Below are 25,339 nucleotides of genomic sequence, written 5' to 3' on the forward strand. Positions count from 1 at the left end.
AACTTGATGATCAGTACTAGAATAAGATATGAGTCACAGGATTTGGGAGGAAAGTAGATGAGGGTGCTTGAATGTCTTAGGCCTTATCAATCAGCATGTTATGTTATCTTTCTGGTCTGTTGCAGTTATATGAACATAAGTATCACAGTCTCACTGTTTGTTATCCTCATCTGTTGACTAAAAAGCCAGAGTCCCTGCAGAATAGGTTCAAGTATGTCTGAGCATTGTGTGGCATCTAAAATGTACTGAGTAATAAATACATTTTTATATTATATTGTTTTCTAAAATTACCTCGTCTTTGTTACTTCTCTGTTTGCTTCAACAGTTCTTTTGTTGCTGATTAGAGTTATTAAAGCCATGTGGTATGTATATGCTATCTAAACTTTGTTTAATTCTGGTTATTACAGAGTTCAGAAAACAATTTCAGTTGTTTTCTTATATAGTTTTATCTCTTCCTTAGACCAATAGTATTGTCTAAGGTGCTCAGTAGTGAATGGAATTGAGTTTGCAGTCCATAAACACGCTGTTCAAAGATTGCCATTTTGTCAGTAGGTTGGATTACCATGTTTGACTTCTTCTTTCAGCTTAAGTTCTCTGACAGAGCTATTTCAGTCCTCATAAAAGTAGATCACTATTAGCCTTCAGTTCTCCTTTCATGCTCAACTATGTATAAACAATAATGTCCTCTTGTATACTGCCAAATGTTTCCTATTTGTTTCATCTCACTAATTGGCCAGACATAATTAACATTTGGTATTGGAAAGTTAACAGTGATTAATAGTAAATATTGCCATATCTGGTTCATCTGACTGTAATAAACATTTGTTGGGGGTCTTTTTTTGTTCCAGGTACTATGTCTGATAGAATATTAAATAAATAGATCATGGCACTTTTTAGGAACTCACAGTTGAATGGAGGAGACATTTAGCTGAGATCTCAATGATGAGAAAGGAGCTCATCATACAAGCACTTGGGGCAAGTAGGTCTAGAATAGAGCTGTCAAATTGGAATATAATGTAAATCTTATCTGTAAAGCCACATTAAGAAAGCAAAAAGAAGCAGGTAATATTGATTTTATAATTTATTTTACTAGTATATTAAATATTATCATTTCAACATGTATTTAATATAAAAATTATTGTGCTATTTTGCATTATTTTTCTTCAGAATCCAGTGTATGTTTTATGCTTACTGTACATTATTAGATTCTGTACATTCTTAAGATTAGCTACATTTCAGACATTCGATATCCACATCTGGCTGGTGGCCACCTATTTAAAGGCAGAAATCTCTACTGGATGAACAGCCAGTTCAAAAGCTCTGAAAGAGATTCATGCAGAGGTGTACATTTGGCATTTGGAAGTGGACAATATTGGTCTCGATTTTTGGAACAATATCAAAACTAAATATAGAGATTTAAAAAATCATTGATATACCCAGGTCTGGTAGTATATGCCTGTAATCCCAGTGGCTCGGGAGGCTGAGGCAGGAGGAGTTCAGCCAGCCTCAGTAACTTAGCAAGACCCTCTCTATATTACAAAATATGAAAAGGACTGGGGATATGGCTCAGTGGTTAAGCACTCCTGGTTTCACTCCCTGGTACCAAAACAACAACAACAACAACAACAACCAAACAAAAAATTATTGATACAGAAGAGGTGTCAGTATAGTTTTCAGTGAAGATATAATGGAAACACCTACAGGGTTTTTTTTGTTTGTTTGTTTTTTACTTTCTTATACACAGTTGTACTATAAAAGAACATGGAAGAATCTCAGAGAGGGGCCAGGTATCTTTAGGTTGGGGGAGTTAGGCATAGATGGAATTTTTCCATAGTTAATTCTGACATGATTGATTACTTCTTTCAGTCTCCTTTCTGGCTGAGAACCACTACTTAAAAGTAAACTGAGGATAAAAGAGGTTAAGAAGGATAAAGAAAGATAAGAGGAATGCTTAATAAGTTAAGAGGGAAGGTGCTTTAACAATGACAGAAGAAGAAGATAGGACATTTTCATGTTAAAATTTTTGATACCCATTGAGATTGTAATTTAAATAGAGAGGTAAACTGGGCTAAGATGGGTTCTAAAATGAGTCAATGGAGTCACTGACTGTAGCTTAGCTGCTGGAAGATCCGTGATTAATTGACTGAAAGAGGTACTTGCTGTGCCCTCCCAGCCAGAGATTCTTAAATTCTTTAAACTTGATTATGGGCTATGTTCCTTCACTTAGAGTCCTGGTAGCTGTTGTATGTTAGTTAACTATTTGTTTGTCACTATAGAATTACTTAGGGAGTTTTTTTTTTTTAAGTGCTTGTTCCTATCCCCTTTCCTATCTCAAATCAAAATTTCTAGGAGTACAACCTAGATATCACTATTTTTTTAAAGTTTCTGAAGTGATTCTGATGTTCTATACCTGTACATAGTATAGTGAGCACCTCTAAGGCACAAGTTTTATTCACCTTCATGTTTCTTGAGTTTGACTAATTGTCCAGCATATAGTATGAAGAAAAATGAAAGAGTAAGCAAATGAGTAAATGTGATCAGCAAAATTGGCAGGCCTTGATGGGTAGCCTCATAAATTAACATTGCTACATACCTATTGCCTTGAACAATTACCAGGCAAGTTATTAAATACACTGTACCTATTTTGAAATTCTTACATAGTAATGTGAAACTATTAGCTCAGTTGATCTAAGTCAGGATACTAACATAAGATTTCAGGTAGAAAAATAGATTAAAAAATGATGGAGCTATTCTGAATCTTATTGTTTGATTTCATACATCGCTAGATGTAGTAAACTGAGTACAATATATGAGAGAAGTTTAAATTAAAGATAAAGGATTTTTGCCATCAGTTTATAAATTTGGCACTTCCAATTTTCACAGAATTAAATAAATATTTTTTGTTTTTAAAATTTAATGCTGTAGGGCTGGATTGTGGCTCAGAGGTAGAGCGCTCGCCTACCATCTGTGAGGCACTGGGTTAAATCGTCAGCACCACATAAAAATAAAATAAAGATATTGTGTCCACCTGTAGCTAAAAAATTAAAATAAATAAATAAATAAAAATGTAATGCTGTAGCTATTCAAAACACCCTGCTTATAAGAATATTTATAGTTCTTTGTCATGACTCTTTTAAAACAACTACATAAACATATTGAAGTGACTCTTCAATGGTTGCTTTTTATAACTTTCAATGAGAGATGAATGGAAAGCAACATGTATGAAATGTTCTGCAAAAAGAAAATAAGGTGGTAATCACTAATAAGTCATCATCATCATAATGAAATTGCATTTTTAATCTCAGACATAGTTTATAGAGTACCCTTAACCTAAGACCTAGTAGCAGCCAGGTATCTCTTTCATCTTACCAAACCTGTGTTGGAGTTGCCCCCAAAGTAGTTGCAGAACCAGGTGTGGTGGCATGTGCCCATAATCCTAGTGATTTGAGAGACTGAGGCAAGAGGATTGCAAGTTTCAGACCAGCCTCAGCAACTTTGACGCTGTCTCAAAATAAAAAATAAAAAGACTGGAAATGTAGCTCTCTGGTAAAGTATCCCTGGTTCAATCAGTAGCAACAAAACAAAACAAAACAATGTGGTGTCAGAGGAGTTCCCCAAGGAGTATCCAGAGATAGGGCCAGTTGAGATTCTGAACTGAAAAAAGAAAAAAGAAAAGCACTAAACTCCAGGGTGATAGGTCTAAAATATCTTTTTAGGAGAACTCACAAAGTACTGCAGCTTGTCCTCACAATGAACAATGACAGAAAAAGGATAGTCTACCTAGTTATGTCCACAACAATGGGTCAAGGTGTAGAGTTTATATGAGGGTTTAAGGAATTTTGGCTCAGGGCCAGTTTCTTTCAGTGTGTTCAGGGCAACAACTTAAATACTTTTATTAGTGCTTGCAAGTACTTAAAGCTCTTGCTTAGGTTCAAGCTTACAGGGATAAAACTGTTACAAAGCAATCAAAGTGCTTTATGAGTTTTTGCTCAGGACATAGAAAGTAGGGGAAAATGGGGGATTGTACAGTACTTCAATAAATGGTTGTTTCTACTTGTAGCATTGCTTTATATTTGAAAATGAAATTGATGTGACACAGTTTAACATTCTAAAACTGTATTAATGTTCCTACAGATGAAAAAAAGTGAAGAATTGATAACTAAAAATCATAATCAAGAAGAAATAAGTATTCTTCGTTGTTGGAAATGTAGAAAATGTATAGCAAATTCTGATTGCTTCATGAATTATCTTGAAAATCAAGTGATTAAGGTGAGTATTGCTGACTTTAGTCTTTGAACATTTTCTAGTGTAGGAATGTTGTGAGCATAGCATCAGATATACTATACTCTCTATATGGCATCCTTCATATTTCATAGTTACAAATAGTTTTAGCATTAGCTGCTAATGTTAATGTGCCCTTGAAATTCCTTGAACTTCTCTTAGAGTAATATTAAAGAGGCAATACTAAATAGGTACAAACTAGGAAGTAATTTGTGGAGTTTACAGGGAATTCTAAATTCAAAAGAGCATGACTGTAATCACCTTTCCTGTTTTCTTCCCTCATTTAAGAGACACACTCAATTTTTTGTCTTCTTATTGTTTTGTTTTTTGCCTCAACCATACTTGATCATGATTATTTCCTCTGTACTTTTAACAGATTAGCCAACCTGAATCTGATAATAGTAGATAACTTTGACTGCATACTTACTGTGTGCCACATACTTTTTAAAAATAACATTTTCACTGGATTAAAACCCCTCAAATTTTCACCCTATGTTACTCATCTTTTTCTTGCTGTGACAAAATACCTTAAAAAATCTTATCATCCTATGTTACTCATCTTTTTGTTGCTGTGACAAAATACTTTAAAAAAAACATCTTAAAGGAAGAAAGATTTATTTGGACTTAAGGTTTTAGACCTTGGTTAGTTGACTCCATTGCTTTGGGCCTGAAGCAAGGCATAACATCATGGTGGAAGAGCATGGTAGAAAAATGTTGTTCATCTTAGGGTAGTCAGGAAACTGAGAAGGAGAGAGAGGAAGGGGCCAGGGACAAGATTCTTCAAAGGCATACCCCAATGATGTACTTCCTCCAACTTGACCCCACTTTCTAATAACCCATTCAGCTATTAACTTATTAATAGGTTGATCCATTGATGAGGTTAGTATTCTCATGATCCAACATCATTTCCCAACAGCACTGCCTCTGAACATTGCTACATTGGGGGTGAAGTCTTCAAAACATGAGTATGTGGGGGGTACTTATATATCCAAACCATATCACATGCTGAGATTATTTTATTGTATATAATTTACATAGAGCAAAACAATGTGCACAGCTTGATAAATTTCATCAGTTTGATATGAATCAGTTGAAGATATAAACATTTCTGTAATCCCATAAATTTGTCTGGCCCTTTTCCAGGCAACACTCCCTCTTACAAGGTAGCTATTATTATCTATCACCATAGACTAGTTTTGCCTGTTCCTGCCCTTCATTCAAATAGAATAATATAGTATGCTTCTTTTTTGTCGAGGGATGTTATTGGTATTTCAATTGGAATTGCATTAAATCTGTATTATGCTTTTGATGGTATTGCCATTTTGACAATAAAAATTCTTCCTATCCAAGAACATTGGAAATCTTTCCATCTTCTAAGGTCTTTTTCAATTTCTTTCTTTAGTGTTTTGTAGTTTTCATTGTAGAGGTCTTTCACCTTTTTTGTTAAGTTGATTCCTGAGTATTTAATTTTATTTTTGTGAGGCTATTGTGAATGGGGTAGTTTTCATAATTTCTCTCAGAGGATTTATCACTCATGTATAGAAATTTGTTTAATATATGGGTATTGATTTTGTATCCTGCTACTTTGCTGAATTAATTTATTAATTCCAGAAGTTTTCTGATGGCGTTTTTTGGATTCTCTAAGCATAGAATCATGTTGTGGGCAAACAGTGATAGTTTGAGTTCTTTTCCTGTACGTATCCCTTTAATTCCTTTTGTCTATTTAATTGATCTGGGTAGAGTTTCAAGGAATATATTGAATAGGGGTGGTGAAAGAGGGCATTCCTGTCTTGTTAATATCATGATTAAGTCTAGAGAAAGAAGTTTATAATTAGGAAGGACTGAGGGGTGTCTAAAATAATGTTGATTTTCTTTTTGTAAGTTTTTTGTGGTGCTGGTGATTGAACCCAGTGCCTTAATGTATGCCAGGCTCTATCCATGGTCTCATTGTTGTATCTCTCTCTCTCTTGTTTTTTCCAATTGACATTTATTTTATTTATTGATATGTGGTGCTGAGAATCTAACCCAGTGCCTTATGCATATTAAGCAAGCACTCTGCCATTGAGCCACAACCCCAGCCCTCATTGTTGTATCTCTCAATCAGGTTGGCAGATATGTGATTTGCTTTTCCTTAAGTCCTTCTATAAACTATAAAAATGTGTCTTATATTTTATAAGCATACATATTGTAAAAATATCAAAATGCACATAAAAAGATGTATTCTAATTATAGGAAATCACAAAATAAATTATTATAATCTAAAAGTAAGTTTATCAGAGGTTGTATTGAAAAGATACTAAATTAATGGCCTAATTATTTACATTTATTACCTATTAAAGTATACACTTAATTAAATAATAAAATAAGTGTTTTATTTCTGAACTTTCTACAAATGGAGTCACACCGTGGATAGGTGTTTTTCTGGAACTTGCTGTTAACTCAGCATCACCATGTTGAAGTGTGGCTTTAGTTTACTTTCATGTTTGATAGTATTCTAGGATATTATATATGTCACTTTATAATTAACTCTACTATTGGTAGACATTTGAATTACGTCTAGTTGTTTTGTGCTAAAATCCAGTGTTGCTTTGAGCTTTCTTGTATGTATCTTAGTATACATGACAGAGGTATATTATTAGAAGTGGAGTTGTGGTACCATAGGCCATATGCATGTTGAGCTTTACTAGGTTATATTTAAACTGAGCTGTAAAGGAATATGGACATTTGAGCTTTAGCTTTCCAGCCACTGTCATGCAATAAGACATGAGGGAATTTCATAGAGAGAAAAGGGGACTTCTACTCTGTCTTTAGAACTGAGTCATAAGACATGTGGGGAAGAATCAAAAGCAAAAGCAAAAGCAAAATCACAGCAAAACTCCTAAAAAAATTTAAAAATAAAATAATAGAAATTATCTCCATTTGTTCCATCTGTGGTGGTGCCCTCAGTTTTAGTTGTTATAGTATGGACATGTCAAGTTAATGCGGCCTGTAGAACATTCAAATATGTTAGAAATAGGAAATAAGAGTGTAGATTTAGGAGTGAGTCCTCAGCATGTAGGTAGTGAGGGAAGCTGTGAAAGTAGGTGGAATCACCATTGCAATATGTGAATGGAGTGAGAGAAGAGGACCTAGGAACCTTTCTAGGATAGACAGAAAAATAGAAGATCACAAAGAAGGAAAAGGGAACCATGGACAAAAAATAGGATGCAGTTTCATAGAAGTCAAAGGAATGAACATCTTCCAGAAACACAGATTGGTTATTAGTGTTGAATGTTGTTGGAGATCTAGAAGATGAGACACTGTCTTTCATGTGGATCCTAGAGAGTGCTAGTCTATGAAATGTTTCCCCTACATTAATGCAGAGGTTGTGTACAAACTGTATAGCCATACGAAAAGACTCTGAATGAGAATTAAAAGTGGTCATTGGTTTTAGAAATGAGATCATTAGTTAACGATTATTGTAGTTGTAAGAATAGTAGAGGCAAGAACCAAATTTCAATGAGATGAAGAAACTAATAACTGAGGAATAGTCCAACGTTTAGTGTAAGGTACTTTATATTATTGGGTTATGACTCTTTTTCATCACTAGGCTATGAAGTACTTCATCCTTATAATACCATGATAATGCAGTGGCTGTTATAAATATGGTCAAAGAATATTGAATTGATTATGAAATTATATACCTCCTTTTTAGGTAATTTGCTAATTTTCTCCTTGGCTTTATTATTCTGGTGGCTTTATTATTCTTTCCTTCATTGGCTATAATCTCAAAATATATATTTCAATGCTATTACATTTTTAATATTTTGTGTTTACTAGTTTCATAGTTAGTCTTGTGACATGCAATGGACTGAATTTTATTCCCCTACTAATGCATATGTTGAACTACAACACAGTTGTATTTAGATATAGGGTTTTTAGGAGGTAATTAAGGTTAAATGAGTGATAAAGATGAGGCTGTAATCCAATAATACTTGTGGCCTTATAAGAAGAAGCCAAGAGAAAGATCATATGAGGATACAATGAGAAGGTAGCTATCAGTAAGATAGAAAGAACCTGGATATGCTGGTGCTCTGATTGTGGAGTTAGCCTCTAGAACAGTGAAAAAGTAAATTTCTATTGTTTAAGTTCTTCAGTCTGTGGGATTTTATTATGGTAGCCCAAGCAGACTACAACACCATGTGTCCTGTTATAGGCATAGGAAGTTCAGAGATGAGCAAAAGAGAAATTATCTGTCCTTGTGAAGTTTTCAGTTTACATATAATTTAATATTAATATTATACTAATATATTAACATACATATAACCCCATTAATAATTAATTAAAATATACATATAACCCCATTAATAATTAATTAATGGGGTTATATGTATGTGTCTTATTAATATTTAATATTAAGTTTCTGATTTAATGTTGAAAACTTAATATTTATAATATTAAGTAATCATATAATTATATCTGTTGTTCATATAAATATTAGATATTGGTCCATCACATAAGTTACTAGCTGAATAAATGGCATAAAAAAGCCTAGAGAACCATATGAATGGGATATAGCCAGGATGCTGGGTCTAGCTATGAGGCGAAGGTTTTTTCTGAAAAAGTAACTTGTATGGAGATAGAATACGTAAGTGAGGGCAGTACAGGAAGTAAATTATTCCAAGCTTCAGGACCAACACACTCAAATTCCCTGTGATACATTCATAGAAATAAAGGCGATTGCTATGACTGGGGTTCAGAGATCAAAAGGAATCTGACAACATATGAGGCTAGAAAGATGGGTGTTAGATCATTTGTGGTTATAAATCCAATTAAAGACTTTGTTCTTTATCCTAAGAGCTGAGAAATCCCTGAGAGGGAGTGATGTGGCTCTTAAATTTAGAAAAAATCACATTGGTTACATACTGTGAAGAGTGAATTAGAAAGGTGGAAGAGTGGATGCAAGTTGCCTACTTACTCTTAAGTGAGGATTGATTGATTGATTTCTTTCTTTCCTAAATTCATTCTGAGCTTTTGATTTAAAAAGTTTTTACCCTTGAAGTAACTTCTCAAAGCAAACAGAAAAATCAGATAATCCAATAGAATTTTAATTTCTTTACATTTGCAACACTTTGAAGATTTCACTAAGAATAATTAATTAACACCACCAGACACAGTGACATATGCCTTTAATCCCAGCAACTCAGAAAGGCTGAGGCAGAAGAATTCCAAGTGTAGGCCAGCCTGGGCAATTTAGGGAGATCATGTCTCAAAAGGGTTGAGATATGGCTCAGTGGTAAAGCATCCTTGGATTCAATCCCTTCATACTAAAAAAAAAAAAAAAAAAAAAAAAATGGAGAAGGAGAAGGAAGAAGAAGAAAGAAGATGAAGAAGAAATTGCTCATCTAAATGACATTCTTGTCGTATAATTTTTTCCCTATGGTGTATTGCAGCTGTGGTAGTTAAATAATATAGTTGGCTCACTGTTAATGAATTAGCTAAGGAAAAATTATTGTTTTCTTGGAAATGCTGAGTGTTAAATATCTTTCAAAATGTTATTGTTTTTTATTTGTTTTAATTAGTTACACATGACAGTACAATGACCTTGACATATCATGCATTTGAATCAAATGGGTATAATTTCTCAGTATTCTGAGTGTACAGGTTGCAGAATCACATTGGTCATACAGTCATGTATATACATACAGTAATACTAGTGTCTATTTTATTCTGCTGTCCTTCCTATCCCCCCCATCACTTCTCTCTACCCAATCTAATGTGACACACTTTTTTTCCCCTCACATCATCATACATGTAATCTGTATAATGATGTTATTGTTTTAATCACCTTTTTCATCACTGTGACCAAAAACACCTGACAAGAACAACTTAAGGAGAAAGGAAAGTTTATTTTGTCTCATGGCTTGAAAGGTTCAGTTCATAGTCAACTGAATCCATAGATCTGGGCCTAAGGTGAGGCAGAACATGGAAGAAGAGCGTGGCAGAAGGCGGCAGCTCAGGATATGGCAATCAGGAAGCAGAGAGAGATCTTCTTACTAGGTACAAAATATAAACCCCAAAGTCTCCCACCAGTGACTTACTTCCTCCAGCCACACCCTACCTACAGTTACCATCCAGTCAATCCATCAGTGGATTAAGATGCTGATTAAATTACAGCTCTCATTGTCTGAAAATTTTACCTCTGAACCTTCTTGCTTTGTGGCACATAAACTTTTAAACCATAATAGTTATTAAATTGTTTCAACTTTCTAACTTTAACCTGTTTCATTTAAAATCTTAAAAAATCACATAATGATAAAAAGCAAAGCATCAAATTTATAATTTTAAAATTAAATGAAATTCTGATTTTATTCAGTAATTTTTCCCTACCCTTAAAGAAAAAGTAAAATACTTATACATTAGCTCCCCCTGCTGCTTGAACAAATTATTTCATTTACAAACATTTTGGCAACATTTTCCTGGCAGCATTATGTGAATTGGCTATTAGTTTCTTCCTTCTCCTTCCCCCACATGATAAATTTGAGATGTAAAAATCTACTAATGTTTTTAATCCTAGTGAAATTTTCTAATGTTCATTTAAATTTTTCCCAAGGAGATAACCTTGGGAAAAATTAACCACTACTTTAAACACCTTCAGTTTCTCACATTAGGTTGTTTCTAGTTTCATCATTCATCTTAAAATATTTCCATTAAAACTTGTTTTAGATCTTGGGTATAGCTCGGTTGTAGCAGTTGCCTACTACAAGTCAATGGATTCAATCTTCCACACCACAAAAAGAAAAGAAAAAGAAAAAAATTGTGTTTTTTTAATATTTATATTTGTGTGATTTAAAAAAAACTTAAGTGACTTAAGACTTTTATAATGTTTTTTTATAATGGTTGTAATGTGCCATTTTATCTGAAAAATTGTATTAGGAGTAACTATTACAAGTGTCATGCATATATTTCTTTTTCTTAGAAGGTACATATGGAAATACATGTGAAGTACTGTCAGTTTCATTTATAATTGAGGCCTCTGTGTTTATCCTGGTTTTTCTTTTCTTGCCTACCATATCTCAATTTTCAGAAAAGGAAACAGAATACTATATATTCAACCCAGCCTTTTATGCTCCTCTTATCTGTATCAATTGCTGTAACTGATTTCTCTCCTTTTAAATTTTATTTATTTTTTAAATTTTTGGCATGAAAGTATACTTTGACTTTTAACTGTTTAGAAAATAATGGGGTTCTTGCTCTATATTAATAGTTCTCAAATGAAGATCAGGTTAAGATATCAAATAGCAAGTACAGCTGTGGGATTTTTTTTCTAAATCTATCTCTTCCTGTACAAGTAAATATATTATTTTTGTTTAATTTACAAATACATTGTGACTTGGGAAGAAGAACAGTATCATGCCTTAAGACATACTAAGGCAATATGTGTAAGAAAGTTTATTGCTCTAAAACTATAGTATTTATTTGGTATAGGAGATAACAGTGGGAGCTTATTGGGTAAGTTCATGAATTCTGAAGCCAGACTAGTTGAATGGAAATCTTTGCTATGTTTCTTACTTTGTGACCTTGACAAGTTATTTAATAGTTTAATTTTTTAAATACTTCTTTTTTTTTTTGGTTATCAATGTATCTTTTGTTTTATTTATTTATATGTGGTGCTGAGGATCAAACCCAGGGACTCACACATGCCAGGCAAGCACTCTACCACTGAACCACAACTCCAGCCCAGTTTAATTTCTTTTGTATCAACGTCCCTATCTGTAAGATAGAAAAAAATGTTGAAACATCACATGGGGCATAGTAATATAAAAATTAGTTATTTAGTAAAAATCAAAAGAAGTGTTGTCAAACTTCCTTTACCTGTCTGCAACTATGATTATAGTGTTTATTCACATAGAAATGTTTATGAAGCATTTCAAGAACTTATGGAATATAGTGGCTTCTTAGTATTATGAGCAATGTTATATGGTTAAATATTGTGTTAATCAGCTTTTCATCACTGTGACAAGATACTTGAACAAATCAACTTAGAGAAAAGATATATTTTGGCTCATAGTTTCAGTTCATGGTTGGCTGGCTTCATTGCTACATTTCTTTGATGACTATCATGGCACATGGGGAGCAGTGGAGCAGAGCTGCTCATCAAATGACCTGAGAAGCAGGAGGCAGGAGGAAGGGAGAGAAAGGAAGAGTCCAGGGACAAAATAAAGCTTTCAAGAACATGTCCCAGGTGACCTTCTTCCTCCAGCTATACTCCATCTTCTACAGTTTCCACCCCTCCCAATAATGCCATCAACTTATGATACTTCAATGGATTAATCTACTGAAGAACTTAGATTCCTCATGAACCAAACACTTCCCAAAAGCCCCACTTTGGAACATTCTTGTATTGGGGACCAAGGCTTCCACACATGAATCTTTGGATGATAGTCCATATCCAAACCATAATACATGTCATCATCAACTTACATAATTAGATGAAATAATGAAATGTGCATAGTAAAATAGTTCATATAAGGTATCTATCCATCACAGTCCCTGGCATATTAATAAGGTTCTTTATGTGCTTTGTATGGTAAACACTGTCTCCAGTAATCTCTCAATAAATATTATTAGGTTGACTACCATTAACTTATTTTCACTTTACTAACTATTCTTTTGCCAGCGTGGATATTTTTTTTTCTTCGTTCCCTACTCCCCCACTTTCCATTCTTCCTGCTTATCTGTAGCCAATCTTGAAAAAATTCTGGACCTAATAATGAAGAGATGGCTTTAGATGTCAATTCCAGTTTGTCTTACCTATAAGAGTCCTTTAAAGAATTTATTAGAGTTGCACTAATTTGCATAATTGTCACCTTGTAATGGAAGGAACATATATATATATATATATATATATATATATATATATATATATAATATGGATGTTTCACAAGATTAATTCTATTCTTCAAAAACTTTATCCATATTTTCATTTATTTCTCAGGTTATCTGTTGAAGTAAAGCTACACTGTTTGTTTATTTTTATTGAGACACTTCAAATAAGTTTTCCAAGGTTCTTTAAAATATAGATTTGTATAGCCCATTTGAATATTAAAAATATTTTTAGTTGTAGATGGACACATAGAATACCTTTATTTTATGTATTTATTTTTATGTGGTGCTGAAGGTTGAATCCAGTGCCTCACATGTGCTAGGCAAGCACTTTACCACTGAGCTATAACCCTAGCCCCCATTTGAATTTTTTAAAATGAATCTTGGCCCATGTAGAACCAAATTATTGAGAATTCATATTTTTAAATGAAAAATTCTAATAATATAGAAAGTAAAAACAAGCATACTGCTATCAATGCATATTTTGTGATAGTCTTTAATGGTTAGAAGACAATACTTTAAAAACAAAAGTATTAAGGAAAGTAAAAATTATAGTGAAGAATTTTAAAAAATATACATAGATTAGGCATCTTTCACTTCTCCAGCACTTATTAAATGCAAATCACATTTTAGGGTATTGTCTTAAGAGCTAATGGAAAAAAAGAGAGCTAAATGCATACTCTATAAAGCTACCAAATAATGAATGGAGTTTACACCTGGGAATTTAAACAAGAAAGGCCTTTACTATTTAGGGATTTTCAGGAGAAAAATATTATTATCAGCTTGAAAGTCAGGTCATATGTTAGGAACATAAACAAAAGATTGTATTTTAATTATTAGGGTATGTAGAAAATAAAATTATGGTCACTCCCTAGTATCTGTTGGAGACTGGTTGAGGAATCCCTACAGACACCAAAATCTGTAGATCCGTAAGTCCCTTACTTTAAAAATGGTATGTTTTCCTGTAACCCATGTACATCCTCCTGTATACTTTAAGTCACCACTAGATTACTTATAATACCTATTTAAATTTAAATGCTATGAAAATAGTTATTCAGTTGTATTGTTTAGACATAATAACATGAAAAAATGTTTATATGTGTTCATTACAGATACAGGTTTTTTTCTGACTTTTTTATCTATAGTTGTATAAATCTATGGATGCGGAACTCAAGAGAATAATTTATATGGAAAATAATAATATATTTGGAAAATAATTTTTCTCCCTGAAATAATGTATTGGTAACCATAATAATCCTAAAAATAGTGGTATGACATATAGTGGAAGTATTTAAAATATGCAGCAACATGAAGCATTTAGAAAAATATGTTTAAATATATAACAATATATTAAATAAAATTTACTAATTTAAAATTATAAATATATAATACAAATATATTTAAATATATATTTTTAAAATTAAATGCCTGCAGATTCTTCCATCTTTTGCCAGTGTACTCTACCTTTTTAAAAAAAATATTCTATTTTTTTGTGTATGACAACAGAATTCATTTCAATTCATAGTACACATATAGAACAGAGTTTTTCATGTCTCTGGTTGTACACATAGTAGAGTCACACCATTTGTGTCTTCATATATGTACTGGGGGTAATGATGTACATCTCATTCCACTGTCTTTCCTACCTGCCTTCCCGCTTCTTCCCCTCCCTCCCATTTGCCATATCTAAAGTTTCTCCATTCCTCCCATGCTTCCCTCCTATCCCCATTATGGATTAGCATCTTCATATCAGAGAAAACATTTGACATTTGTTTTTTTTTGGATTGGCTTACTTCACTTAGCATAGTATTTTCTAACTCCATCCATTTCCCTGCAAATGCAATGGTTTTATTCTCTTTTAATGCTGAGTAATATTCCATTGTTTATATATACCAGTTTCTTTTTTCCATTCATCTACTGAAGGGTATCTAGGTGGTTCCAAAATTTAGCTTTTGTGAATTGTGCTGCTAAAACATTGATGTGGCTATATTACTGTAGCATGTTGTTTTTAAGTACCTTGGGTATAAACCAAGGAGTGGGATAGCTGGGTCAAATTGTGGCTCCATACCCAGTTTTCCAAGGATTCTCCATACTGCTTTCCATATTGGTTGCACCAATTTGCAGTCCCACCAGCAATGTATGGGTGTGCCTTTCTCCCCACATCCTCACCAACACTTATTGTTTGTTTGTGACTGGAGTGAGATGAAATCTTAAGAGTAGTTTTCATTTGCATTTCTCTAATTGCTAGAGATGTTGAACATTTTTTCATATATTTGTTGATTGTATATCCTCTTCTGAGAAGTATCTGTTCAGTTCCTTGGCCCATTCATTGACTGGGTTATTTGTTTTGGTGTTAAGATTTCTGAGTTCTTTTTATATCCTAGAGATGAGTACTCTATCTGATGTGCAAGTGGTAAAAATTTGCTCCCATTCTGTATGTAGGCTCTCTCTTCACCTCACTGATTGTTTCTTTTGCTGAAAAGAAGCTTTTTAGTTTGAATCCGTCCCATTTATTGATTTTTGATTTTATTTCTTGCTCTGAAGGAGTCTTTTTAAATATTTATATATTTTTTAGCTGTAGTTTGACACAATATCTTTATTCCATTCATTTATTTTTATATGGTGCTTAGGATTGAACCCAGGGCTCTGTCCATGCTAGGCAAGCGCTCAACCACTGAGCCACAATCCCAGACCCACTATAGGAGTCTTATTAAGGAAGTTGGGGCCTAATCCAACACGATGAAGATTTGGGTCTACTTTTTCTTCTATTAGGTGCAGGGTCTCTGGTTTAATTCCTAGGTCCTTGATTCACTTTGAGGTAAATTTTGTGCATGGTGAGAGATAAGGCTTAATTTCATTTTGTTGCATATGGATTTCCAGTTTTTCCAGCACCATTTGTTGAAGAGGCTATCCTTTCTCCAATATGTTTTTGGCACTTTGGTCTGATATGAGATAACTGTATTTATGTGGGTTTGTCTTTGTGTCCTCTTTCTGTACCATTAGTCTACAAGTCTATTTTGGTGCTATTGCTCTGAAGTATAAAATCTGGTATAGTGATGCCCCCTGCTTCACTCTTCTTGCCAGGGATTACTTCAGCTATTCTAGGTCTCTTTATTTTTCCAGATGAATTTCATGACTGCTTTTTCTATTTCTATGAGGAATGTCATTGGGATTTTGATTGGAATTGCGTTAGTGCTTTTTCTAGTATGGTCATTTTGAAAATATTAATTCTGCCTATCCAAGAACATAGGAGATCTTTCCATCTTCTACATCTTCTTTAACTTCTTTCTTTATTGTTCTGTAATTTTCAATGTTCACCGCTTTCATTAAATATTTTATTTTTTTGATGTTATAGTAAGTGGGGGTAGTTTTCCTAGTTTCTCTTTCAGAGGATTTGTCATTGATGTACAGAAATGCCTTTGATTTATGGGTGTTGATTTTTATAGCCTGACACTTTGCCAAATTCATTTATTGGTTCTAGAAGTTTTCTGGCGGAATTTTTTGGATCTTCTAGGTATAGAATCATGTTGTTGGCAAATAGTGATAATTTGAGTTCTTTTCCTATCCCTATCCTTTTAATTTCTTTCATCTGTAATTGCTCTGTCTAGAGTTTCAAGAACTCTGTTAAATAGAAGTGGTTAGAGAGGTCATCCCTGTCTTGTTCCAGTTTTTAGAGGTAATGCTTTCAGTTTTTCTCCATTTAGAATGATATTGGCCTGTGGATTAGCATAGATAGCTTAAAAATATGGAATGCTTCATGAATTTGTATGTCATCTTATGTAGGGGCCATGCTAATCTTCTCTGTATCGTTCTAGTTTTAGTATATGTGCCGCCCAAGTTAGCACTATACTCTGCCTTTGAAGGTAACTTTCTTAAACTATTTAATAAAGTAAATTGGAGTTAGGATCTTCAGTTTAGTGCTTTTTCTAAGTTACCCAGATTTAATTCATGAGTACCAAAAATAGGCTAGTAATGACTGAACTATCATTGCAAATTAATCAGTATTAGAATTTAATATTTTGGAAAAACCAGATAATAAAAGCACAGAAAATCAAATTCTAAAGATGTCTCAAGGTTCTTAACTTTATTGTATAAGAGAATCCTAAGTGTTTATTTAGAGTGTAGTCACTCTGGGTGTGGATCAAGAATATAAATTTTTACTAAGGATCCCAAGTGTTTCTGGTGCTGGTAATCTGCAGACTGCATTTGGAAAAACACTGTTCTGAGACAGTGCTTTTTATAGAGCTTGTGATCTTGATCTAGATGACTCTTCTTTTAGTGTTGTCAAAAGAAAGCCTTGCCAGAATGTTGCTGTTTATATCAACTCTGTAGAAATCGGCATCCACAGATATTTTAGAATACAGTTTGGAGCCTAGAATTACCAGTGACTAAACAATGCAAGGTTTATCCTTGTAAGGGGCAAGTCTGATAACATCTCTAAACATTTGTATTATGCTGTAGATTTAAGGAAAATGATTCAAGGGTGTTTCCTTATTTTCATGTAATTTGAACAAGCACGTGGAGACCCATTGTAACTTGCAGTTCCTCATTTCTTGATAAAATTGAAGATGTATTTTCTTGAGATCATTGAAAGAAGTTAGAGGGCTTTCAGCTTATGACTGGAGTCTGGTGATGGAAGGACAGGGTACTCATCTAGACTGCATATGTTTAAATCCAGTGTATATCTGTTACCTGTCAGCTATCAACTGAACTGTCTCCCTTAGGCTCCAATTTTCCTGTCTGTCAGACTGGGTTAGTAATATTAATTACCTCATGAGGTTATGGTGACTAAATCAGGACATACATCTAAAACAATCACAACCTCTCCTGGTACAAAAAATCTTACTTTTCCATTTAGATCCACTCTTCAAATTGGTCCTTGGCTCCAGTTTCATTACTTTGTAGTTTTTTTTCCCCTCTGTTTTAGTCTAATATTCAGTTACTTTTGAAACTTTTTAATTTTATCTGACATTATTATCAAATTAAAGCAACTTTAAAAATCTGAAACCTCTGAAATGTTTAGGAGGGCAGTTTAGGTCAAGCCATTAATTAGTAGGTATACTTTTCAAAAGATCTGTTATTCTGTCATGTGCTTGTCTATGAATAGACCTCTACTGATGTGCACTCCTTCCCATCCAGTTTATCAGGTATAGCTTCAAGTGCGATTTTGATAAAATTCCCCAAAGAAGTTAAGTTCTGAAAATATTCAGGAAAAGATTCAATTTTTTAAAGTCTGTGTTTATTATGTAATTTAATCTGGATAATTCATATTGCACCATGATTCTCCAAAGTGACTCTTGCTGTCATAATTACTTGTAGTGTATGTGAAGTAGTTAGCTTTATTTTTTGCTAATGGGGGAGTGGAGAACAAAATTTTGCAAATATTTCTTAGCTGCTATTCATTAAGGATATTTTATCTATTATTTTTCATTTTGGTCAATTTTATTAGTGTACAGTTTACAAAATATACATTGCAATGAGTTTTGACCAATGACCAATGTGTACAAAATTATAATTATATAACCATCATTTTTATAAGCTTATAGCCTTCTGTATTTCTATTTCACCTTTTTTTTTTGTTTTTTAAACTTTCTTTTTTTTTTAATATTTATTTTTTAGTTCTTGGCGGACACAACATCTTTGTTGGTATGTGGTGCTGAGGATCGAACCCGGGCCGCACGCATGGCAGGCGAGCGCGCTACCACTTGAGCCACATCCCCGGCCCCCTATTTCACCTTTTTTAAAGCAAACAGTATTAAATACATGTTTTATTGGCACTAACAAATCTACATCATTCTCATTAGTTGCTGTTGGCACCATTTTTATTGAGAACAGGTTGGTCCTCAGCATCTCATCTCTGAACTTCACTGCAGATGTTTTCCTTTTTTTTTTTCCCTAGACAATTCTAGCCACCCTTGCATGTTGCCTTATTTCTTTCTGATCCAAGTACTACTCTTGCCTAAAGACAGATAAACTTCAACTGAACCCCTAATAGTTTCCCCAGTACCTCCTTTGCTTCTAGTTTCTACTACTATGGCTTAGACCATTCTTTGTGATTTTTAATCTATTCTATACTTCAGTACACTATGCTGGGGGTTTTGTTTGTTTTTTTTCCCCCTCACTAATCTCTTAGAAGTTTCTTATGATTTCTGGTCCATTGGAAGTTTCCCATCAATATCTTCTACATCAGCTATTGATTCCTTTTTTTCAAAAAGTTACATTCTATAGAGCTTGGCTTTAAGATTGCACACCAGAACTTCTTGCTCATATCCAAGTGTAACTTGATACATATTGATTAGTCATTACCACTGATTGTGTTCATTGTATATGAAATTTTACTGTGTATAGTATTCAGAATAATGAAACATGGCTCAACATGTAAAAATAGCTCAAGTCTATTTTCTCTTTTAATTTATATTGTGGTTTGGGGATGGTGCTAAAGAAAATTAGATCAAGATAGCTTCTTTATAAATCTTAACAATATGTAAATAAATCAAACTGAAACTTTTTATCTATGGCTAGTCACCTTTTAGCATATTAAGATGTAATGATAGACAAGAAAAATAGCTCAGGAAGGACCAGCTTGGAAAATTAAACCTAGAAACTCTGGATGATACTGGCTCCAAGTCATAGCCTAAGATAGATTATTTGAGGAAGGATTCTTAAAGTTAGCCTTTTTCCTTTTCTATCACTGTAAACACAAGACTTAAAAGGTGTCTCTAGAAACGTCCTTGTTGTTTGTTACTTTGTTTTATTGATTATAGTAACTAATATTATAACTTCTTGGAATCTGAGAGAGAAATTATTGTGCTTTTGTAACTTGTAGAGCTATTCATCGTAGAATCTGATCCTTAAAAATATGTGGGTGGGAGCCTTATTCTTTCTCTATTTCTCTCAACAACACTTCTCTGTCATTTCGTAGAGTGAAATTTTGTCAACCCAGCATGGACTTTAAAATTATGTAGCAATAACTTACAGGTGATTAAACTGAGACCCTAAAAGGAAATTAGTTGATATAAGATCACATACATACATACATAGTAAACAGACATGTTTCTTTACCTTGGTCTGCTCCGTACTTTTTTGTTGTTGTTGTTGTTGTTTTGGGTATCAGGGATTGAACACAGGAGTGCTATCCAACTGATCCACATCCCCAACCCTTTTTTATATTTTTATCTAGAGACAGGATCTCGATAAATTGCTCATAGCCTTGCTAAGTTGCTGATGCTAGCTTTGAGTTTGTAATCCTCTGCCTTAGTTTCCTGAGCCACTGGGATTACAGGTGTGCCCCACTGGGCCTGGCATTGCCCAGCTCTTTTTTGACATGTTGGAAAGCCATTTTGTCCCAATTATATATAATTTATTTCTACAAATCTATTTTAGAAAGTCAAACCTCTCTCTTTAGATCTTTGTTGGTCTTATACAACTAAAGTTTAGTCAGGACTTTTTGGGCTACCTATACAATTGTTCCTATAGGGGAGGAAAATTATTTTTTATCTCCCAATCCTAGGTTCATGGCCAAAGCTGTTATAACAGAAGACATAGTAGCAAGAGAAAATCATATAGATTTACTTAACATAAGTTTCATGTGACAGAGGAGTCATCATATGTAAATGAAGAACTGAAAAAATAAATGGGTATTTTATGTTAGGTTAGATGGACAACTACAGAGTCATGGAGAAATAGGATAGGGCAAAGGAGATATGATCTAATGGTAACAGATTGGGGAAACTTAGCATGATGTGTTTGTTCATATTCTCTGTGACCCTTCATGTTCAATGATAAGGATGTTTCTTTCCCTCTTGTATAGGAAGGTACTTCCCCATTGAGAGTCTTATGACCTACTGTGGAGGAGGTCAGAAGATTCTTCCTAAGTTGTTTACCTGTTTCAGGGGAAAAGGGGAGGAGGAATGCCAGAGAAATCTTCCTGTTTCTGCTGTTTTTCAATCTGTTAAGGTGGCATGTTTAGGGGTAGTGTGTCCTGAGCCCTATCATTTCTCTCCCCTAATCCTTCCAAATGTTTATTGAGCATCCTAAGAGAGAATATAACATCTTCTTTATTACGTTAGTAGTAGAAACAAAATAGAATCAGAGGTTGAAGGCAGGGAGAAAGTTACCATGAATGGCATTATTTTATTTTATCCACCGGAAAAATAATAGGGCACTGGATTTGTTCATTCCATAATTTATGGCTGAATTTTAAATTTTATTTGATGAATTTAATAAAGTGAAGGGGATTTTGGTTTTGTCTTAAATCATAGGTAGTTATTTCCTAAAAAAATTCTTTTTGTCTGTGTGGATTTATTTCTGGTGATGGGAGCAAGAGAAGGAGGACAGTGTATATTTGCTTTCTAACTGAAGTTTAATTTCTATTTTTGAATTTTATTTTAATATAAAATTTGTGAAATAAATTCCAAACTAATAATTACTAATAATATTGCTCATTTTTAAACGACAGGGTAGACATGATTCAGTTGATGCTGAAAGTATTTGCCATGTGTGGCACATGAATATAGAAGCCCTTCCAGAATGGATAAACTGCCTAATACAAAAAGTAAGTTTCTTAGTTTCTGAATAAAATTAGAAATATGCAACCTTCAGAAAATTATTGTCTACTTTTAGAACTATTTTCCTTAGCTGCATTGTTTTAAGATATTTGAAATATTGTGTTACTCTTTTCTTTAAAGTATTTAATTTTTTTAGATATACATGACAGTAGAGTGTATTTTGGCATATTATATATACATGGAGTATAACTTATTCTAATTAGGATCCCATTCTTGTGATTGTACATGATGTGGAGTTTTACTGGTGGTGTACTCATATGTGAACACAGGAAAGTTTATTCCACTGCCTTTCCTATTTGTATCCCACCTTTATCTGTATTCCCCTTTGTCTAATCTACTGAACTTCTCTTCTTCCCCTCCCCGCTTGTTGTGTGTTAGCATCTGTATATCAGAGAGAACATTCAACTTTGTTTTTTGGGGATTGATTTATTTCACTTAGCATCATAGTTTCAGATCCATTCATTTATAGGCAAAAGTCATAAAGTTATTCTTTCTTATGGCTGAGTAATATTCTATTGTGTGTGTATATATACATATATGTGTATTATATATATATATATGTGTGTGTGTGTGTGTGTGTGTGTGTGTGTGTATCTCACAATTTTTTTTATCCACTCATCTGTTGAAGGGAACCCAGGTTAGTTCCATATTGTCCTTATTGTTCTCCTCATTATAATTGAAGTGGTCCAGATACTTTTCTGTCTTAGACTTTACTCTTGATATTTCCCCTTTCAATCTTCTTCTCAAAATTACTCATCTGGTTTGTTCCCTCATTTCCATTGCTCTTTATTTAAGTGAGAAATTGCCTGGCCAATGTGTTGTCTGTTCCTTTTCCTTATTATCCTTCTTCACACTGCCAGTCTCCTTTGTTTGCTTCATGTACCTACCTATATTTTATAGGTTCACACACACTATAAGTAATATAACTATATTAAAGTGTATATATAATCTATATAATCATATACATATATGTATACACACATAGCATAGTGATGTTGTTAATTACCTAGCCTCCTCCATTAGAGTGTAAGCTCTATAAAGTCAGAGATTTTTACATTTTGGTCATCTGTACTTCCTCAGCACCGAAAATAGAACCTGTTAAATGAAAGAAACATCTTGTATGTATCATTCATGTATACACACATATGCATTTATACATACATATATGCTGGATAATTATGACTTTTAATGGTATAATCAAAATGAAAATGCTGGATTTTAAAGAATCCTTAATGAAATATAATCAAGAACTCACCTTGTGAATAACATGCTAATTTTTCACAATGTACAATACCTGTCTTAGAAAAACATAAGTAATATGATTTTGGGGAAAATACAATTACATTTCTCCACTGAGAAGTTTTACTTTTTTTTGGTTGGTGGTGTTAAAAAAAATAACATTTGGTAGATATCTCTTGTGCCCATTATTAACATTGTAATGATTTCCTGGGAGAATGCCAGTGTAAGTGGCATTGCAAGTGTCCTGAACTTTACAAAATATATAAGGACACCACAGAGGTTCCACTATCTTTGTTGAAAAGAACATTTTAAGCCAGTTCATTATTAATTTCTAAACTGAGTATAGAAAATGCATTATCTAATGTAAGCAATCAGTATCTTTTGGTTGTATATAAAAAGCTAGGAAAAGCTTTATTCTGTTAGTTGGATAAAATTCCCTCCCCTGGTGCTTGGTATGCAAGAAGTGTATCAAAACAGACACTTTTCTGTGAGATTTTACTTGCAAATTAAGCTCTGTAGACTGATTTGCTTCCTGGTTCCATAGAATATTTTTCTTTTCATTAATTCACCCTGTATCCATATTCAGACTATTGTTTAAGAGACTCTTTTTTGGGATTCTTAGGAGTATTGTTTGGATGGGCATGATTTGCAATATGTTATCATTCTAGAACTTTGTAGCTGCTTATCTCTATTTATTGGAAGGCTTGTTTCCATTTGCTGTTCTGCTACTAATCAGAAAAGGGAAAGCTAGTCTTTTCTGTAGCATAGAAAACTTTCATGTGGTTGGCTTTTTTCTTTCTTTTTTTTAAAAAAAAACTCCCATTCTCTTCAGTTACTTTACAATGAAACCATTGTTTTTATTTTCTTTTATTACCTGTAGGCCCAGTGGACAGTTGGAAAACTGAATTGCCCTTTCTGTGGGGCCCGTTTAGGGGGCTTTAATTTTGTCAGCACTCCAAAATGTTCCTGTGGCCAGCTTGCAGCTGTACATCTCTCCAAGAGCCGGACTGATTATCAACCAACAGAGGCAGGCAGACTAATGAGACCATCGCTGAAATACTTGTCACATCCTAGAGTTCAGTCAGGTTGTGACAAGGAAACTCTGCTGACAGGTGGTGGCTCCAAAAGCAGAAATTACAGGCTTTTAAACATGGCCCAAAATAATAATGGCCTTGGAAGATTAACAGAAGCACTCTGCCTGGAGGTGCGATCGACATATTTTGAGATGAAGAATGAAAAATTGCTCTTCAAAACATCAGATCCAAAATACCAGCTTTTTGTTCCCCAGCTTATGTCTGGCAGGTGCACGGCAAGAGCTTTTCATAGAAAATCACATAGTTTGGATCTGAACATCAATGAGAAACTGACTTTATTACCCACTTTATATGAAATACGTAGTAAGACGACTGCCTATCCCAGGCTAAATGAAACACGGCCTGTTGCCCTTGCAGGCTTGCCTTTACAGTCCAGTAAAAATAGCCTTTCCTTTCAGAATCCATCCAGTTTTGATCCTGATATGCTGCTGCAAAGATTTTCAGTGGCTCCCTGTGAGACCCAGACACAAAGAGGAGGAGAATTTCAGTGTGGTCTAGAAGCTTCTTCAGTGTATTCTGACCACACTAACACTAACAACCTGTCTTTCCTGATGGACCTGCCCTCAGCCGGCAGGAGCATGCTGGAGGCCTCAGACCAAGAGGAGCACCTTTCTGCTCTGGACTTCTTGCGCTCTGCCAGTTTTTCATTGGGCACCATTAATCAGAGGCTGAATAAGAGAGAAAGGAGCAAATTGAGGAATCTAAGAAGGAAACAACGAAGGCATGAAAGATGGCTACAGAAGCAGGTAATTTTTAAAATAAGAGTTTACTAAAAATTCTGAATTTACAAGTATTGGAATTTGGGGAGTAGAGCTAACTTTCAAAATTTGTATTAAAAAATGGAGTTTCAATTTTTGAAATGACATTTTCTCTAGGTACACTTAATTATGTAGCCCTATTATAACTGCCATGTAAAATCCAGTTTCTATGTTTTACTTATGTTTAGAAAAAGCGTCTTCTGTGTACTTTTTCTCAGTTTTAGCTAGTATTATAAAGGAAGATTAATTTCATTATATTGAAACTGAATTGTTTATCACAAACATTTTAATTTTATTATGTGCTAGGATTGTTTTGCAGTAATTTTATTTCAGATTGAGTTGGAAAAAAGTTTTCTAAATTCAAATCATGTAACAAATTCATTCACTTTTCATCACATCATTTAAATGGTTATTTTCTAAAAACTTTAATTATGTGCTCATATGATTAATATATGATTAACTGTGCTAACTGATGAACATTATCTAAAGGGTAATTTTCCTTACTGTAATTTTCTAGAGCAGTTTGCTTTTCTAT

General features: G+C 33.7%; 1 protein-coding gene and 1 non-coding gene across 7 annotated transcripts in view; one reads left to right on the plus strand and one right to left on the minus strand.

Moving 5' to 3' along the window:
• The window catches only part of Rnf180 (ring finger protein 180), a 204,263-nt gene that overhangs the window by 25,033 nt on the left and 153,891 nt on the right, over nt 1-25,339 (plus strand). For 5 of the 6 annotated variants that reach the window (XM_077795847.1, XM_026390877.2, XM_077795845.1 and 2 more), the window contains exons 2-4: nt 4,135-4,269; nt 21,605-21,700; nt 23,833-24,792. In XM_077795847.1, the coding sequence (XP_077651973.1) occupies nt 4,135-4,269; nt 21,605-21,700; nt 23,833-24,792 (1,191 nt within the window). The remainder of the gene's footprint in view (nt 1-4,134; nt 4,270-21,604; nt 21,701-23,832; nt 24,793-25,339) is intronic. The other variant, XM_077795850.1, reaches the window with a different exon arrangement.
• Nucleotides 16,886-16,991, minus strand: LOC113184252 (U6 spliceosomal RNA). Its single transcript, XR_003300965.1, has one exon. It is a non-coding gene; the product is annotated as a U6 spliceosomal RNA (small nuclear RNA).

The sequence above is a fragment of the Urocitellus parryii genome, chromosome 1 (assembly GCF_045843805.1).
Source record: "Urocitellus parryii isolate mUroPar1 chromosome 1, mUroPar1.hap1, whole genome shotgun sequence".
NCBI classification, from domain to species: domain Eukaryota; kingdom Metazoa; phylum Chordata; class Mammalia; order Rodentia; family Sciuridae; genus Urocitellus; species Urocitellus parryii.